The sequence below is a fragment of the Trematomus bernacchii genome, unplaced genomic scaffold, assembly GCF_902827165.1.
Source record: "Trematomus bernacchii unplaced genomic scaffold, fTreBer1.1, whole genome shotgun sequence".
Lineage (NCBI taxonomy): Eukaryota > Metazoa > Chordata > Actinopteri > Perciformes > Nototheniidae > Trematomus > Trematomus bernacchii.
Genome location: NW_022987705.1, coordinates 2,210,149 through 2,227,474, shown reverse-complemented (window position 1 = coordinate 2,227,474; position 17,326 = coordinate 2,210,149). Strand labels below are relative to the sequence as shown.

Sequence of the window (17,326 nt, the reverse complement as noted above, 5' to 3'; positions counted from 1 at the left end):
GGAAGCTCATTCATTATATCACATGAAAGGAGTTCCCTAATCACTGAACTCAAGCAGGGGGCACACACAGTGTTATATTCTCAGAGAGCCATGTGAGACAGCAGTACTCAGAAAGCTCAAACTCCATCAAAGTGATCTTCTGATATAGCGTTGATATGCAAATAAATCACATACTTCCCTCAGGCAACAGCTTGCTTTGAGCATGTGTTAGATTGTTCTCAGTGAATAATAATTTTAAAGTCATCCGTTTGAAGTGAAGGTAAGACCACACAGACAATCAAAGACATTTCCACAAATGTTGTTTGATTAAAGGAATTTTTGGCAACACTTTCCAACAAAATGAATAGAAAATACATTTGGTTGTTTGGCATTTAAACGACCTTTTTCAAACAAATATGTATCTTAAGCATCGTCTATGAATCCTGACAGGGGCTTATTGTTCAATACTTTATACCTAACTGCAGAGTGTAAATATGTTGGCTGTTTAAAGTTAAATAATACATTTTTGGATGATATTGATTTCATTTGCCTTTAACAACATTATTAAAAAACATAGGCCTACTATTTATACAAATAAGTAATTACACATGTGAACCTATACAAACCCTGTGTTTTATTTCACTCCTCATTCACTCTGTAGTCCGCGTTTTATCATGGTAATTAGTTACATCCCATAATGCCAGGAATAACAGTTTACTTTATTTGAGGCATAATGTGTCTGCGGTTATGTGTGTGTGGTGTGGAGACATCATGGGTTATGTCAGTTTTACCCTCATGACTCGGAAAACAACTGTGCCATCTTTGTTATTACAACACATGGGCCTCAGTGGAAGTAGTTTCGCTGAAGTCTCGGGATGTTTGCATTTATTCTAATTGCCCCCTCATGAAGTAAGCTTCACCCTGAGGCTAAGCGGCATGTGACTGGCTCGACAGAGAGGAGGGGGCGCATGGGTTAAACAGTTTAAGCTTGGGAAAGATTCACTTGGACCTTATTCAATGTGGGTATTCGTTCCTACTTGCAGTCTTCAAATAGAACCTAGCTGAAATGTGGCAACTTGTAATTATTAGTTTCGTATTGTGTTTGGTACCGTCATATCAACAATTTCCCCGTCTTTGTGCCACCCGGGAAGTGTTGCGCACAAAGGAGTGCTGCCCGTCCTGGGGAGGGGACGGCACGCCATGCGGAGCCACCTCGGGCCGGGGCTCCTGCGAGGATGTGGAGGTGCCGGACCGGCCTCACGGGCCGCAGTACCCCTTCTCCGGATTGGACGACAGGGAAAAGTGGCCATTGGTTTTCTTCAACCGGACTTGCCAGTGCGCAGGGAACTTCATGGGTTTCAACTGCGCAGACTGTAAGTTCGGATACTTTGGTGTGAACTGCAATGAGAGGAGAGAGTCCGTCAGGAGGAACATATTGCACCTGTCCCGGGCCGAGAAGATCAGGTTTGTTTCTTACCTGAACTTGGTCAAGCAGACGGTCAGCCGGGACTATGTAGTGGTCACCGGGACCTACCAGGAGATGGAAAACGGCTCCAACCCGATGTTTGCTGATGTGTCTGTGTATGATGTGTTTGTGTGGATGCATTACTATGTGTCCCGTAACGCGCTGCTCGGCGGCCCGGGGAATGTGTGGACCGATGTGGACTTTGCCCACTGGGCGCCGGGGTTCCTCCCATGGCACCGTGTGTACCTGCTGCACTGGGAGCATGAGATCAGGAAGCTGACCGGAGACATGAGCTTCACCATCCCGTACTGGGACTGGAGAGATGCCCAGGGATGTGACGTGTGCACAGACGAGCTGATGGGGGACCGGAGCCCTCATGACCCCAGTCTGCTCAGCCCAGGCTCCGTGTTCTCTTCTTGGACGGTAAACATATTTGAGATACTTCTCCAGTCTGGGTGTGACAACGTTTGTTTTGTTCTGTGTTTTCTCCATGTTTCTCCTCTTCCCTTTTTCATGTCTTACAGTAATACAGTTTCAAGATTTTAGTTAATGAATAACCTATGCCTAAGAGGTAGTCTACAGATCTCTATCTAACAAACAATGCTCAATAATTAGCCAATGCATACAACGAAAATCACTTGTGTCATAAAAGGGAATCTAAGATGTAACATATTGCAAAGTTAAACTATAGGGAAAAATACAACATATAGATAATATAAATACAATAATATATATTTTTGGTAGACAGCCATTGCAAAAGTAAACAGGGATGTTATGCATAAGGAGCTTAAGAGTTAAAAGTGGATAGGCTTTTAAGTGAACTAGTGGATGACTTTTCAGTTCAAGTATTAAAGGTTTTAGTCGTCTAAAGAGTTGGCTTTGATCTTAACACATTTAGACGTTTTTACTTAAAGATCATTACATAATCATTTTTGGTCCATCACAAAATCACTTATTTTTGAATGAATGCGTAAAAACATCTGTTTTGATCAAAAGGATTGTATAACATACTTTGCCTTCCTCCTTCTCGCCTGGAAGCGGGATACTTTGACATCAACCAACCTTACAAAGAACACCTAATATAAGGATCATTTTCAAACTCAGTGTAACCAATTTCAAGAAGCAAAAATATAATTTGCAACATCCGACCTACTTTATTTTTGGGATACAATACAGGGCATGAAGGCTGGTTGCTTCATGCCCTGTATTGCAATATGACACCTAGTGCCTCCATCAACAGGTGCTGTGCTCCAGAGCAGAGGACTACAGTAACAGGGGTGTGTTGTGTAATGCTGAAGAAGAAGGCCCATTGCGGCGTAACCCTGGAAACCACAACCGTAAGGTGGTTGAACGAATACCAACTTCAGCAGAGGTGGAGTTCGCTCTCAGTCTGACCGACTATGATACCGGAGCCATGGACCGCAGTGCCAACATGAGCTTCAGGAACACTATGGAAGGTCAGATAAGCTTGACCTCAAACAAACAAATAACACAGACACACACCCCACCCCCCCAATAAAGTTCTATTAATTTTAATTTGTTGATGTTTATAACATGCTGCTGTCACCTTTGTCAGTGCCAATTAACCAGTAAATACCTGTCCTCTTGCAGGATTCGGGGACTCTCAGACTGGAATAGGGAACAGTCCTCGAAGGGGGTTGCATGCTGCTCTCCACGTGTTCATGAACGGATCCATGTCTTCAGTGCAGGGCTCAGCAAATGACCCCATATTTCTTCTCCACCACGCTTTTGTTGACAGGTGAGAAACACACATACGACACACCTTTTATATTTGAGTACACTTTCACACTTGCATCATTTTCTTTGTCTATGGAAGCATTTACGAGCAGTGGCTCAGGAGGTACAGACCGTCTCCGTCAGATTTTCCAGACTCTGATGCACCTATAGGGCACAACGGCGACGCCCACATGGTGCCCTTCCTGCCCCTCCACAGACACAGAGACTTCTTCATCTCCAGCAAGGATCTGGGATATGAATATTCATACCTTCTAGATGATAGTAAGTTCAATCTAAACAGAGGCTTTCTATTTTCAACATCTACTTGCATTTGGAGTACATAGGTTTCCATCATCTCTGTTTTCAAATGTCCCCTGCAACTATAGAGGAAAGATATTGTAAAGGAAAATATAATTCAGGCTGGACTGGACTATCCCTGTTTAACTTGAATAAACGTTTACCTACTTTCCTGTGACTACTTACATCCTTTTTTTTTCAGACCAGAGGCTAGCAGAATCAATGGGTCCTTACCTGGAGGTGTTGCAGGACGTGTGGCCCTGGCTGTTGATTGCAGGGGTCTGTGGAGGGATTTTAGCAGTGAGCATAGCGGCTGCTGTCCTAACTGCAAAACGGCGATATGGAGGGCCGTCTTGGCTGAACGTGAGGAAGTGGAGAAACGTATTTGCTCTCCCAGAGAGACAGCCACTTATCAGGGGCAGTGAAGAAACCAAACACCATAACTACCAAACAGCTATCTGAAGGCACAGCCAACCCTGTGCACTGACGCATGCATCCATGAATTTGAATATCAAAGTACTGTGAATTATACGTTATATTGGCTTATTGTAATGAGCATTGCAATCTTTGTAACCGGCAATGTATATTTAAACTGTATTGAAGCGTAAAAAATAAGAAGTTTGTTATTAAGAGGCCTTCATATTCCTCACACAACTTTCTAGCTCATTTCACACATGGTCTGTGCAACAGTTATGTTTCCGGTCATGTTAATGTTCCATAATGACTTTCACATTCATAAGGTAACATGATTTAAGCTGATTACCATCAAATCAAGGTTCTGCAGGATGCAGGTTCATGATTAGGTTATGAATGAGGTTGTAAACACTTTATTAATCATTAAGAACCATTTATAAACCAGTTGTAACATAGTTTTCATACATCAACACAGGCTCACTATTTGGCAAGATGACTTAAGTATTATATTGGCTACTTAGCGAGAATCAACTCAGTGAGCAACAGATACCAAGGATGCTAGCTGATGAAGACGAAGTAAGCTAGGTAGCCAATATAAGACTTAGCAGTACAGATAAATGTGGGCTCACTAATTGGCAAGCAACCGGTCACAGTTGCCCTGTTTACCTCATGTCTTATAAAAGCTTATTAATGATTTATAAAGTGTTCACAACCTAATTAATAAATTAATTACAAACTATTCGTAACCCTTTCTAAGGGTAGTCTTATTGTAAAGTGGTACCCAAGTGGGCATTTATTGTGGAGAAATTAAATCCAACATGTATCCCACTTCCATTCAGAGTTAGAATCCCAGACTCCTTAGAAGCATTTACAAAAGCCTCGGGGGACTTTCTTTCATTATCATTGGGAGCTGACAAATTACATTTTAATTGACAATTACATTGATTTTTGTTTGTGTTGCGAGACGTGCTTTTGGAAAGAGGACAGACATCTTTACATCTGGGACATGGTTTAATATTCCAACCCCAAAGCGTGTAATAATTAAAAAAAAGACGTTGTATGTGGATAAAGATATTCGATTGAAATGTCACTTTCTTTAATTAAAAATAAAGGAGGTCACAACTGCTGGAAAAACATGGCATTAATACCCCTCCGCAGAACTTGATCTGCTTATACCGTTTCTAAGAAATATTTACATTGGGATCTATCACACACATCAACCCAATTTCAAAAGTTCAACACACATGTTTATTTTTGGTAAATTGGTTCTCTAATCATTTTTACCCATACAGTACGTCATGTTTTCATTCAGCCAAATCTGAGACGTGCTCTCTAGCATAGCGCTTTTAACAATACAGTACTTTGCTGAAAAATACTTTGTATTCAATTAGCATTCTCTGATATTACAGTACATTCTCATTATACAAACTGCGCTGTGTTGCTTTAACAAGAACTCAATTGAATACAGCATTGATCATTTCAAAGCAAAACTTGTACAAATATACATTAGGTATAATCATGGTAGAAAATACAATTTGTGATGTGAATGAAAGGGCGTAGTAGGAGCACATCTTAATTTGTAAGTTTAAGGGTCCCAATTAACTGTTGCATTTCTTTTAAACACAATTTATTCATATTAAACTTTATATTATACAAGTGTCTTAGAGATCAAAACGTCCTGCTTAGACTACATGGAGCCGCTTCATTGTCATGGGAACATATCTATGAGCACAGCATTCAGTCAGAAGTGATTCTGGTGGACAAACAATGCAATCATTAAATATATGAAATGATAGGATGGAATGAATCTATTAACATACATTGTGGGAATAGAGAACTGTGGTCCTTTAGGATGATTTAAGCATAGTCACACCCGACTCTTATCTTATTGTGTGGTAGTAATCCCCAGGGAATTTCAGTGCAATTACCAAGTGTAACCCCTTACTCTTTAGTGGAAAAATGTTGTAAACAAATGTTGTAGATTCCTAAGCATTCCAACATTTATATTGAGCAATACAAAGGACCAAAACTCAAGAAGAACTGGCAAAATCAAGTTTGTTGACAAATAAGAATGAAAGGGGAACGCTGTTGAAGAGCAGAGGCCAATAGTCCATGACAGCAAAAGAGGCGAATCTTTAGAGAGGTAAGGAATGAACTGTGTGGCCTTGGATTCAGCTAAAGGTACGCACCATGTTTGTAATTGAATACCTCATCATTCATCATCTTCCTCCTCGCTATCAGTCTCCTCTTTTTCCTTTATTTCCTCTTTGGGTGGGGCCGGTGGAGGAAGGTCAAGGCGTGCCCATGTCAAGGGCTCGGATTTCTTCATGGCTATCTCGATTTTGGCGGCCATCATGTTCACTACGCTTTTACTCACGTCTATAACCTAAAAGAAAATAAGGAAATGTAACAGATATGCTTGCTGCTTTGATATAGGGTGATCACAGATACACTGATCTGAGCTCTGAGGAGTTTCAAGTCATGTTGAAACCGGTGGAATACACACAGGAGGAATTGTATTTTGAAAGTACTGCTCCTTTGAAGCCTGACAGCAAAGATTTCTATTGAAAATCAGTGGTATATATATATATGTATATGACATATATTCATGCATGAAACTATGATGTATTGCTGTATGTGCAATGCTGTACAAAAAAAAAAGTGTATGTATTCAAACCAGCATATATCAAAGATCATAGGACTTTATATCAGTTTGGAAGTAATGCTGTACTTACTCCCCACAAGCTGATTTTCTGCAAAAATTCCTTCTCTCCCTCAAATATAACATGGATGTCGATCTGAAGGAGAAAACATAAATAAACATTAGGTTGAGAAGACCACAAACACAAAAAAAAACAAGCTATGGACAGACATCATATTGTAGTCTCTACAATATAATAATCCCTCACCGTGGTGCTGTTAGCCTCCACGTAGCTCAGCTCTGGGATGCCATTCTTGGCGTAGATGGAGACGATGACCTGCATCCCCGTCTGGTGCCAGTCAAACCGACATGGAACCACTTTGTTACCCTGCGTGGAGATTTCACAACATTTTAAACAAAGTCAAGCTGAACCACAAAGCAGTGTCTCCACCATGCAAGTGTTTACCACACACCACTAGATGGAGTCACAGCTGAGGCTTTCTCATAAAGACATACACACATGAATGATCACTTGCTGTCAAACCGGCACCTACCTCATCTTTTTTCCTCCATAGATGTTCTCCCGTGGTACAGCCCTCTTGAGAGAGGAAGGTGTTAAAGTCGGAGGTTTTCCTCTTACAGCAGCTCCAGTATTTCATCCTGAAGATGCAGGAATAGACACCCGTTGGGTTTTTAGCTGTCAATTACTTGTCGCTCAAGAGAAAAAGTGAAAAAGACTAACAAGAAGACAACAGGAAAATACTAGTGTTAATCCTCATGCTTCTTTTACAGTTTCGAGAGAATACGTGACCTGCTCCATCGAAATTAGTCGCATTGACCCGAAGACACATTTTGAGTTGTATACACTGTTGGAAAGAGGAGATTCCTAGCTTTCTAATGCTATCAGGATTGTTGTTGTACTCCAAATATTAAGCAAAATATGTCACATTATATAATGACTTTCACCGAGTCATCATTTTGAGAAAAAGGCCTTCAAAGTTTCCTCTTCTCTGGAATCCATCGATCTGATTGGTTATCAGTGGAGCAAATGATCAAAATACTGCGGAGGGAAGATATTTTCGTTTGGATTACTGGTCTGGGGGAAGCCCGCAAGTGTGTGTGTGTGTGTCTACGTGTGTGTGTGTGTTTGTGTATTTTTGCGTTTGTGTTTCTCGTGAGTGTTTCCCGGGGAAAACACTCACGAGAAACACCGGCTGTTGTTATGCCTGCTGTGACGTCAAGTTACTCCGTTCTCCGCTTGTAATTATGCCGTTACAAGCTTCAAAGTTGTATTTATCATCTGAATTTGCCGAAACAAGTTTAATATCCTGAAAGCCAAGACTTTGTTTATTTGAAATCAGATGAAAACAAACTGTAACGGACCCTGCCGTGTTATCTATGATTACTATACGCCTTACATTCATAATGTGAGCGGGAGGGAGGGGGAGCTGCGCTGCGGAACAGCAGAGTGAGAGCTGTCATCTTCCCTTTACAAGCTTCAAACATGTATTTATCGTGTGATTTTGGAAATAAAAGTTTCATATTCTGAAAGCCAAGACTTTGTTTATTTAAAATCAAACAAAACACCTGAACCCCGAAAAACTATATTTTCACGCAAATCCACGTTTATCTTGAAATGAGCCGTTGCGACTTCCGACTGATTTTGATAGAGCGGGTCACATATGTACTATTCGATGTCAATACAGTGAAATGCTGTGATGTAAATGTTTTTCAGTGATACTAACCCTTCATGGAAGATAGGAAATCCCGAGTGGTATGAGCACTCTTCCGAATCGCTTGCAGGTCCATCAAAACTCTAAAGACGACAACAAAAGTGAGGATCAAAAGAATTAAGCAGATTGCTATTGTTGACACAAATAAAAATATGGCTTGGTTGTATAGCAAAGATAGTTATGGGATGGAGTTGTACAGTATTTTGTTTTCCAATGAAGACTTTGGAAAAGTTTCAATGTCCTAATTTTACCTCTACAAAGACCCTTACTGACTTATCAACTATAGGCAGGCGCCCCTTGGGAGAACATCTCATGGCTTTCAATCACATCAGTTGAAGCACAATTTATGTAAATCATTAAAGTCATGCTCCAAGCTTCTGTAAAAGATGTTAATGCAACTTTACTTAAAATGCATGTTCTAAATGTGTGGTTTCTGCTTTGACAGAACAGATTAGCTTGAGCAAACACGGAAGACACTTTTTTGTCTTTTGCCTTAGCTCATTTGACATGACATAATTCATCATGATTTGTTTATGTTTTCATGATGCAAATTACGATTAGCTTTAAAATCAAGAAATGCGGAAACTTTATTTAACAGAATCCACAATTTTAGCATGAAGCCAAATGACTTTAAACGTTTGAGCTGCTGTTGCCAAATCCCTACAGAGGTATGTATACAAAATCGTTTTTTATTTACACATTATTTTTATTTTACCTTTATTTAACCAGGATAGGTCTCATTGAGATTAAAAATCTCTTTTTCAAGAGAGTCCTGGCCCAATAATGGTCCAGGTGGCCCCAAGGCTTTGGAACAAACTCCCCCAGACACTAAGAGCCTCTGCCACAGTAGAGATTTTTAAGGGGCAGTTAAAGACCCACCTCTTCCGTCAGGCCTTTGGGGCATCGGAGGAGGTGAGTTAGTAGCTGTCTTTTATTGGTGTTTTATCGTATGTTTTATCCTATGTATTACCTGCTGTTGTTTTATGCCTTTTATTCTACATTTTAGTTATACTGTGAATTGTGTACTGTACTGTAAAGCACTTTGTACATTCGTGTTGAGAAGGGTGCTATATAAATAAAGCTTTACTTACTTACTAACAGCACAGTTACAGACAATTGTACAGTTACACACAATCACAACACAGTCATACACCAAGTTTAGTCAAAGCATTTACAGACACAGCAGCCTGCTTCAAGGTCAGTTAAAGTTGCTTTGAGTGGGTTTAATGAGACCAGCTCTCTGAGTTTCAGCTCAGTTTGAAGCAGGTTCCAAGCTTGAGGGGCAGCGTAACTGAACGCCCTTTTCCCCACTTCAGTACGGACCTTTGGTACAGTTAAAAGGAAAAAGTTCTCGGAGCGAAGCCGATAAGATCCTGTGCATTTTCTGTTTATGTACATCCTTAGATAAGGGGGAAGAGCACCAAGAATAGCCTTATATATAAGGATGTGCCAATGTTTCAGTCTACGCATGGTCAGGGAAGACCATCCAACACGAGTGTATAGATTGCAGTGGTGCGTCAAGGTTTTGAGGTTTGTGATGAATCTCAGTGCACCGTGGTAGACGGTATCCAGCGAGTAAAGGCACTGAGAAGATGCATTCATATAAACCACATCTCCATAATCCAGCACAGACAGAAAGGTTGCAGACACTAGTCTCTTTTTGGCCTCATAGGAAAAACAGGACTAAAAACCTAATTGTATTCTTAATTTTTTCAAGAGTTAACAATGTGTGGTTTAAAAGAAAGCGAATTGTCAATTATAATTCCAAGATACTTATACTGCAACACAGATTCAATCTCCGACCCCTGCAAGGTGGTGATAGGAGGAAGGTTCAAGACCTTGGGTTTTGCTTTTGAGAACATTATTAGCTTTGTCTTGGCAGCATTTAAAACAAGTTTCAAATCACTCATGTTGGATTGTACAATGTTAAACACCATGATCATTTATACCATTTTCCTCCCGTGTACATCAAAACATTCACTTACTTTAGTACATCCTGCATTCTTACAGGATGTTCCAATCTTGATCTCGTCATTATCTTCCTCTAGAAAGACAGAGACAGAAAGAGAGACAACGAATTGACTTAGATGCTTTGAAGAGGTTTCAAAAGGTGCATCCACAGTTGTGATGTGTTGTCCCTGCCAGCTTTAACTCGAACGCCACAATGTGAAAGACACAGGTTAGGGCAAATTCCCACAGGACATCCATTAACTTCCCCTGTCAACATGACCTTGCTGTCTACTGTAACAAGAAGCCTATGGTAATGGATGGTAGTCTGCAGTAAACAGGCCAAACAGAATCACTGATGAGATAACAAGAGACAGAGGTTAAGGTGAAGTTCAGTTCTTACCTTTCTTCTCTTCTGCATTTTCAGTAAGCTTCAGTTTCTCCAAAGCCTGCTTCAGAGAAGAAGAGACTTTGTGCGGCATCCTCCCCATCGGCTCATCAGCACTGTAACAGTAACACATTTATTAGGTAGGACACATTAACAACAAACTTAGGCAGTGTTTCCGCCAGACCAGGGCTGAGAGGGCGTCCACCCCGAGAGCGGGGGGCGGTGTGTGGCGCCATGTCGTGTCACGTGACTTGAATTTTGAATTGAGCCGTCCCTTATAGATACTATCTCTTTACGTATTAGTGAAAAGGTGTTTCTTATTATTTTAGGATTGGTGTAATGTAATTTATAAGGGTTACATTATCAGTAGGCCTCTTTAAAATTAGGTCTCTGGTACGAAGACCAACATAAAACTTGAAAGTAGTTCAACTATTTATTCAGTCATAATCACTTATTCAATCCTAGCGAGAAGTATTCATGGTCAAAGAGCAGAGAGGACGCCTCTGACTATCCTCTGGATCATTAGTATTCAGGCGGATTTAATACCTATAATGCTACCCATCCTTTTATGCATTTGAGTCACTTGACAAACACAAATTAAATTGCTGCTATTATCAGTGTGGAAAGTATAAGAATATTAGCAATGAGGAGGTTTCTGAGCAGTTTCCAGAACAAAAGTCCTTGCCATTCAATCGCCAGGCAATGTAATGCTTAAATAAATTACAGCATAGATTTGACTAGGGAGTTCTCCAAGATCTCGGTGTCTTTATGTGGTACTTTATAGGGATATGGAGTTAAACTGAAAGCCCTGCTGATGTGCTAAATAGAAAATAAACGTGTCCTTCTTGTCATGTTCCTGTCTTATAAGAGTTTCTTGCACAGATAATAAGAGCTTAGGGTATTCCCATGATATTGATTACAATAGAAAAAGCTATGTATGAAGCAAACTGTGATACCTTGGTCTGCGTATCGACTCATGAGGCTTTGGTGCGGAAATGATGAACTCATTGAACTTTGGGTCGTCTATATCTTTCTTTTCTCCTGACGATGTCACATCTGGTTTCTCCGGCTCAGGGGGCTTCTCCTTGTTGTGGGGACTGTTTGTACAGCCCTGTGGAGGAGACAGTCACAAACAATGAGTGCTCAGGACAATGTGGCCACAGCAAAGGTGGAAGTCAATGCTTGTGAAAACGGAGGCAATGGAAACATGTCCATGGAGGATTTAAAGTATGGATTCAATCTGAGACTTTTAAACTTACAACAATGTTGAGAAAGTCTGAGAAGTCAGTGGTTCTTCTCTTGCAGCAGGACCATCCCTGGAGGAAGTCAGACAGACATTAGATTGGAACATACACCAAAACACAAGGAATCTGTGCATTTTCAACGGTTTTACCTTCAATGCATCATGGAATACTGGGATTCCTGGATGATGGGTGCAGCCATCTGTGAGATGAGACACAGCTTTGATTAACTTTGAAAGAACACACATGTGGTGTTATGAGAAACAGTGGCCGTTTCTCAATGTCAAGTAAAGCTGCTGCAGAGCCACTATTTCAAGTAGGGATGCTCCGATCGCCAATTTTGGGGCCAATCGCCGGAATCAGTATCGGCCGATACCGATCGCCGATCCGATCGAGTGGGCGGGGCCTAAATGGAAGATTTAAACATCACTTTAAATCTTCCATTTAAAGTGATGTTTAAAACTCAGTTAATAGGGCTCATTCACTGGAGCTTCCACAAACAACAATTACATTCAAATGATGTACATTATTCAAGTTTACATTAACTTTGGATAATAACACGGGAGAAATGAGCGGAAGCGCTCTCTTTTCCTCTCTCCCTCTCTCTCTCCCCCTCTCCTGACAGCCTGTCAGTATCTCATGCAGCTCACTGATCCAGTAATGAGTGACCCGACAGTGAAGAATAAATATATTTAACTAGTTTAGCTTGTTCTAGAGGTAGATAAAATAGCTAAGTGTGTTAGGTCTAACTCTTAATGTGTGTTCTGCTCCGCTCACCGGTCCATCACAGCGGGTGGAGCTGCAGGATTTCTGCTTCACACACACGTTGCATACCGCTATTTTACTGTCTTTTTCGGAGACCTTAAAATAATGCCAGACCGGTGAAGCCATTTTGGCGAGCTTGTTTTGCCGCGCACAGAGAAAAGTGTCATGCATTTTACGTCATGCGATCGGCTCTCGCGATCGGCATGTTTAGAGAGCACCGATCGATCGGTAGAGAGTGAGTATCGGTGACCGATCGATCGGAGCATCCCTAATTTCAAGTATACTACGTCATCGAGTGGCGCCGAATGCTGGGCATTTAAACAGTCCTTCGGCGCCACTCGATGACGTAGTATACTTGAAATAGTGGCTCTGCAGCAGCTTTACTCGACATTGAGAAACGGCCCGTGTTTCCCAAACCAGACTCAAATAACATAAACACTTTTACTGTTTAATGACTTTAAGTGTGCTTTCCATTATTCTTAGTTTAATGAAAGACACTTTGAGTGTTGAGGGGTCACTCTAAATTGCTCACTGTGAAAAAAATATGACTTATTTTGTGGAATTATAAGTAAAGTTGTAGAAAAGTAAGAAGTTTCTACTACCGCTACAAAACTTTAAATAATTGCATTTTATTTTTTAAATGCAGCAAACAAAAGACATGAAATATAAACGTCATTTGGAAATTAATTGGGAATAAGTGTTAAATTTACCTTTAAAAAATAAAACATAAATGCGTTTTACTATAAGGATCAGTGTTTCCCCTACCATTGTCTTGGAGGGGCGCTGCGCCCCGCCAACGGAGCCCCGCGCCCCCCCTGAAATTCAAGGTGTTTAAAAAAATAAATAATTGAAATTATTATTTATTTTTTGTATTAATTTATTTTTTGTAATAAATATATATAGCACCAAATTGCAACTAATCTATATCTACTGTCACTTTTCACATTGAACATGTGCTCTTTTATTAAATAAACTAAACTTTAAGTTGTGAGTTTAGTGTTATTAATCAATAACAATAATCCACAGCTCCTCTCTCTGCTCCAGAGGATTTAAAAAAATATATATCCCAATGCCCCCCCCCCTCCCTGTGAACCTAGTGTGCTCTGATTGATCAGCTCGCCCACTCTGTTCTGATGAGTCCACCTCCGTTACAGCGGAACATCAGTGATTATGTGTTACAATGGCGTTCGCAACCAGAAAATGACAAACAGAGGTCAGAGTTCCCGTTAGCCGGTAATTACCGGACTATGACCGGAAAAATATGCTGAAGACCGGCAAATCTAAATCTCTCCGGTCAAAATGTCTGGTCAAAATAATTTCCCTTTAGCGCAATATCGCATCAGTTGCGCCACTTATGTGACAGACAAGAATAGTATGTGACAGACAAAAGAGTATGTGACAGACAAGAATAGTCAATTCTAATGAGATGTCCTGTATGGGTTGATTGTGCGTTGATCTGTTGGTAATGCCTCGGGGTTCTGGTGGGCATGTAAACAAATGCATAATGCTGCGCTATACTTTGTGGCCTCACCCGGTTGCATAGCGACGCTTATTGTTTAGGTCTCTTTTGATAAGCAGGTAGTCATATCATTAACTAGAACTAGCTAGATCTGATCGATATGGACATAAACGCGAGTGAAGTCTAATCTGACCGGAGCAAGAGATCAGCTGCTGCTGACTAGTCGACACGCAGCTCTGCATGATCATCTGCAGCGGTGAGCGGAACAAAACACACACTTCAGGTTAGAATATCACACGTAGCTATTTTAATTACCTCTCAAACTACCTAAACTAGTTGTAGATATGTTTAGTTTTACTGTCGGGTCACTCATTACTGGATCCGCGAGCTGCATGATACTGGCGGGCTGTCAGGAGAAGGAGAGAGCGCTCCGTTTATTATTCCCGTGTTATTGTAAATTACTGTACACTTTTGAATAATGTAGTTAATCTACTATAATTAGTTTGTTTAATATCGAATCATATTTGTTTTAAAGCTCAATAAATAACAAAGAAGACCTTTGACCGGCACTTTTCTAATTTTGTCCGGAAGATTAAAATTTTAACGGACATTTTGACCGGTGAAAAAATATTCTAACGGGAACTCTGGTCTGGGTGCCGTGTTGGCGGGACGTTGCGGGGCTCGCTGCTGCGGACAGTGTGAGCTGGATTACTGGGGTCGTTTCCTGGTTGCTGTGTGGGGTCTGCGAGACAGCGAGACACGCGAAACTCAGCCTGAACTCAGCATGAGACAGCGAGACACCGCGAAACTCACCTGAACTCAGCCTGAGCACACACACACTCGTAGCCTGGCTGTGAGTTTGTGTGTGTGCTCAGGCTGAGTTCAGGCTGAGAAATCCGCCGAGCCGCAGCTGAGAAAAGATAAGGCTGAGTGAGTGTGTGTGTGTGAGGAGATCCACGGATTGGTCCATTTGGATCTGGGCATGGTTACGTCACCATACTCGGGAAGAAAAAAATGGAAAAAGACAAATCTCCAATGAGGCGTTCTGGGGCAGCATAGACAGGTATTTTCTGTGTTAGAGTTTTACTCGCTACAGGGTGTACTTTGAGGGTTTGTGACTTTGCAGACCGTTTACATGCAGAAAAAGCTACATAACACACAAGGGGACGGGTAATAAAAGCATGACATGGGACCTTTAAGAGAACCGCAATGGAATAATTTATATGCTGATACATTGCTGCCAAATGTGTGAAGAATTAAGTATCACAAATATGCTTTTTCTTACATTAAAAAGGACCATTTTAGCCATTAACTATGTGCCAAACCTGTAAACACCAACTCAACCATGAACTAAAACATGACTAAATGCAATGAGATCGAAATAATTTGTTTTGCTCATGATGATGAGTGGTGTTTAAAATGTCTTTGTGTCCTGAGGAGGCTTCATTTGTTACATTAACTCAAGGCTTTGGCCTCTGTTTCAATGAAGAATACTCACTGTAAACTCATCCTGACAGCATTTGTCAAATGTCCTGATTTCTAAATGAGGCCCCCAGACAGTGTGGGTTCAAAATATACTTTGACTTAAAAGCTTATTCCCCAAGAATGAGTTGGCTTCACAAATGACATTCATTATCTTACTCTTACAACTTTCCATCTCTTATAGGATTTTTACATATTATATGCTCCTAGTTTTGCATCGTTGCATGCTGGTGGCCAGAGATGGCAAACATATGAGGTTTGCAGTTACACACACCTAGAAGAAAACCTACATAAGATTTAAAATGTATTGTGTTTAGGTACATCATAGTGTATGGGAGGCATATCGAGTTCAGAGGAAAACTATTTATCTGGTGCTACTGTTGTCTTTAGTTCAGTTTAATATGTTGCAGTGTTGTGTTAGCATTAAGAGACTAATTATGAAGGTGATAGACAGCTCTTAAAGCTGTTAAAAAAACAAGTTATTTAGTAAATGTTTCTAAAAACACTGACGTGAAGTTAGCTTCCTTTAAATGCCTCACTGTTGATGGCTCTCTCAGTTTCCCTCCCCACTGTCTATAAAGTTTTAGAAAAAACATTTCGCTGTCTTGGCAATAACACGTGTTTTGTGGGATAGCGATGGAAATATGCTATGAACTGTATAGACAGCTTGTTGTTCAAACACCGGTGTACTGTATATCCTGTCTGGGACAATGCTTTCTGGAAGTCTAACGTGTAACTTAACCTGCTAATCACATGAGCTTAACATGCTAACAACATCGTGATTAGCCACAGCATCTATGCAGGACCACATGCTATTAGCTTCCTGAGATATCGGTTACAGCAGTGAAGATGGATGAAGTAGTAACTGTGTTGGGTCCAGTCTATTTCAGTCACCTCAGGTTAGCTACATGGGCCCAGCAGGCCTTCTCGCTGTAGAAATTTCCAGAATGATCAGAGGTTAGCTTGCTAACACACTGGCACGGGGCAGTGTACGTTAACTAAGATACTACTCACCTTCTGGGTTATTTTCTGGCTCAAACTGCTGTCCACATCCCTTATTATAACACAAAACGGACATGGTGCCGGGTGGAAGAAGTTTTACCGGTGCCCAGATGTTTAACTAACCACTATACGGCTCGTGAGTGTGGGAAACAGTGCCCTAGCCGTTTGTGGACTGCATTCCACTTCCGGAAGTTCTCGGCTCCACTCGGTAAAGATCGGAGCTTGCCCAACCCGCCACCTCTATCCAGTGAGCGCTCTGTAGTCCCACTGAAGCGACAACTGATGCTGACTGCTTCACAACTTGCGTAAAGCGACATGTTCTTTATACTACTTTATTCTCGGAACTTAACCTCAACCAGCAAATGACACCGGGCTGTTTTAGCGTGTGTTTTGTGTTAACTATTGCAGATAAAGCCGGAGTAGCCCGCTGCACCCAGGGTTACATTAGTCAGGTGCATGAAACTGGGGCAATAGCCTATTTAGTTTTACGAGGATGGCTGCAGCCTAGTAGACAACTGCCTGTCGGGATGTGCTCATGAATGTTCCGTTTCGAGTATTCTGACTTCTGCGCGACTGTTTTGTCCGTTTTGCCTTTGTTTTTTGTGAAGGACTGTCGGAGAGAGGATGGGAAATGATTTACTTTCACTGATTACCGCTGTTTCGTGTAAAGGTAGGACACGCTGCGTTTTGTGAGTGAAGTATGTGTAGTTATTAAATATATAGATTGTGGCTTCAGCCTGTAGCTTAGTAAAGTCGTGGATTGTGCACGGAGGCAA

At 41.1% G+C, this 17,326-nt stretch overlaps 2 protein-coding genes across 3 annotated transcripts; one reads left to right on the top strand and one right to left on the bottom strand.

Moving 5' to 3' along the window:
- Nucleotides 1-854: 854 nt before the first annotated feature.
- On the top strand, nt 855-4,337 carry LOC117490431 (tyrosinase-like). The gene is made up of 5 exons (XM_034140179.1): nt 855-1,867; nt 2,685-2,901; nt 3,056-3,203; nt 3,282-3,463; nt 3,681-4,337. The coding sequence occupies exons 1-5, from the start codon at nt 1,046-1,048 to the stop codon at nt 3,938-3,940; spliced, it is 1,629 nt and encodes a 542-aa protein (XP_033996070.1). The 5' UTR covers nt 855-1,045; the 3' UTR covers nt 3,941-4,337.
- A 552-nt stretch (nt 4,338-4,889) lies between these two features.
- Nucleotides 4,890-16,743, bottom strand: chordc1b (cysteine and histidine-rich domain (CHORD) containing 1b). 2 transcript variants are annotated; one of them, XM_034140361.1, is made up of 12 exons: nt 16,563-16,743; nt 11,995-12,044; nt 11,861-11,917; nt 11,558-11,712; nt 10,617-10,717; nt 10,252-10,310; nt 8,279-8,349; nt 7,088-7,193; nt 6,802-6,921; nt 6,628-6,690; nt 6,082-6,278; nt 4,890-5,645 (listed from the first exon to the last, which is right to left on the bottom strand). In XM_034140361.1, the coding sequence occupies exons 1-11, from the start codon at nt 16,624-16,626 to the stop codon at nt 6,105-6,107; spliced, it is 1,020 nt and encodes a 339-aa protein (XP_033996252.1). In that variant the 5' UTR covers nt 16,627-16,743; the 3' UTR covers nt 4,890-5,645; nt 6,082-6,104. The 2 variants fall into 2 exon arrangements, with proteins under 2 accessions (XP_033996252.1, XP_033996250.1); XM_034140359.1 differs by having other exon boundaries at nt 4,890-6,278.
- Nucleotides 16,744-17,326: the final 583 nt, after the last annotated feature.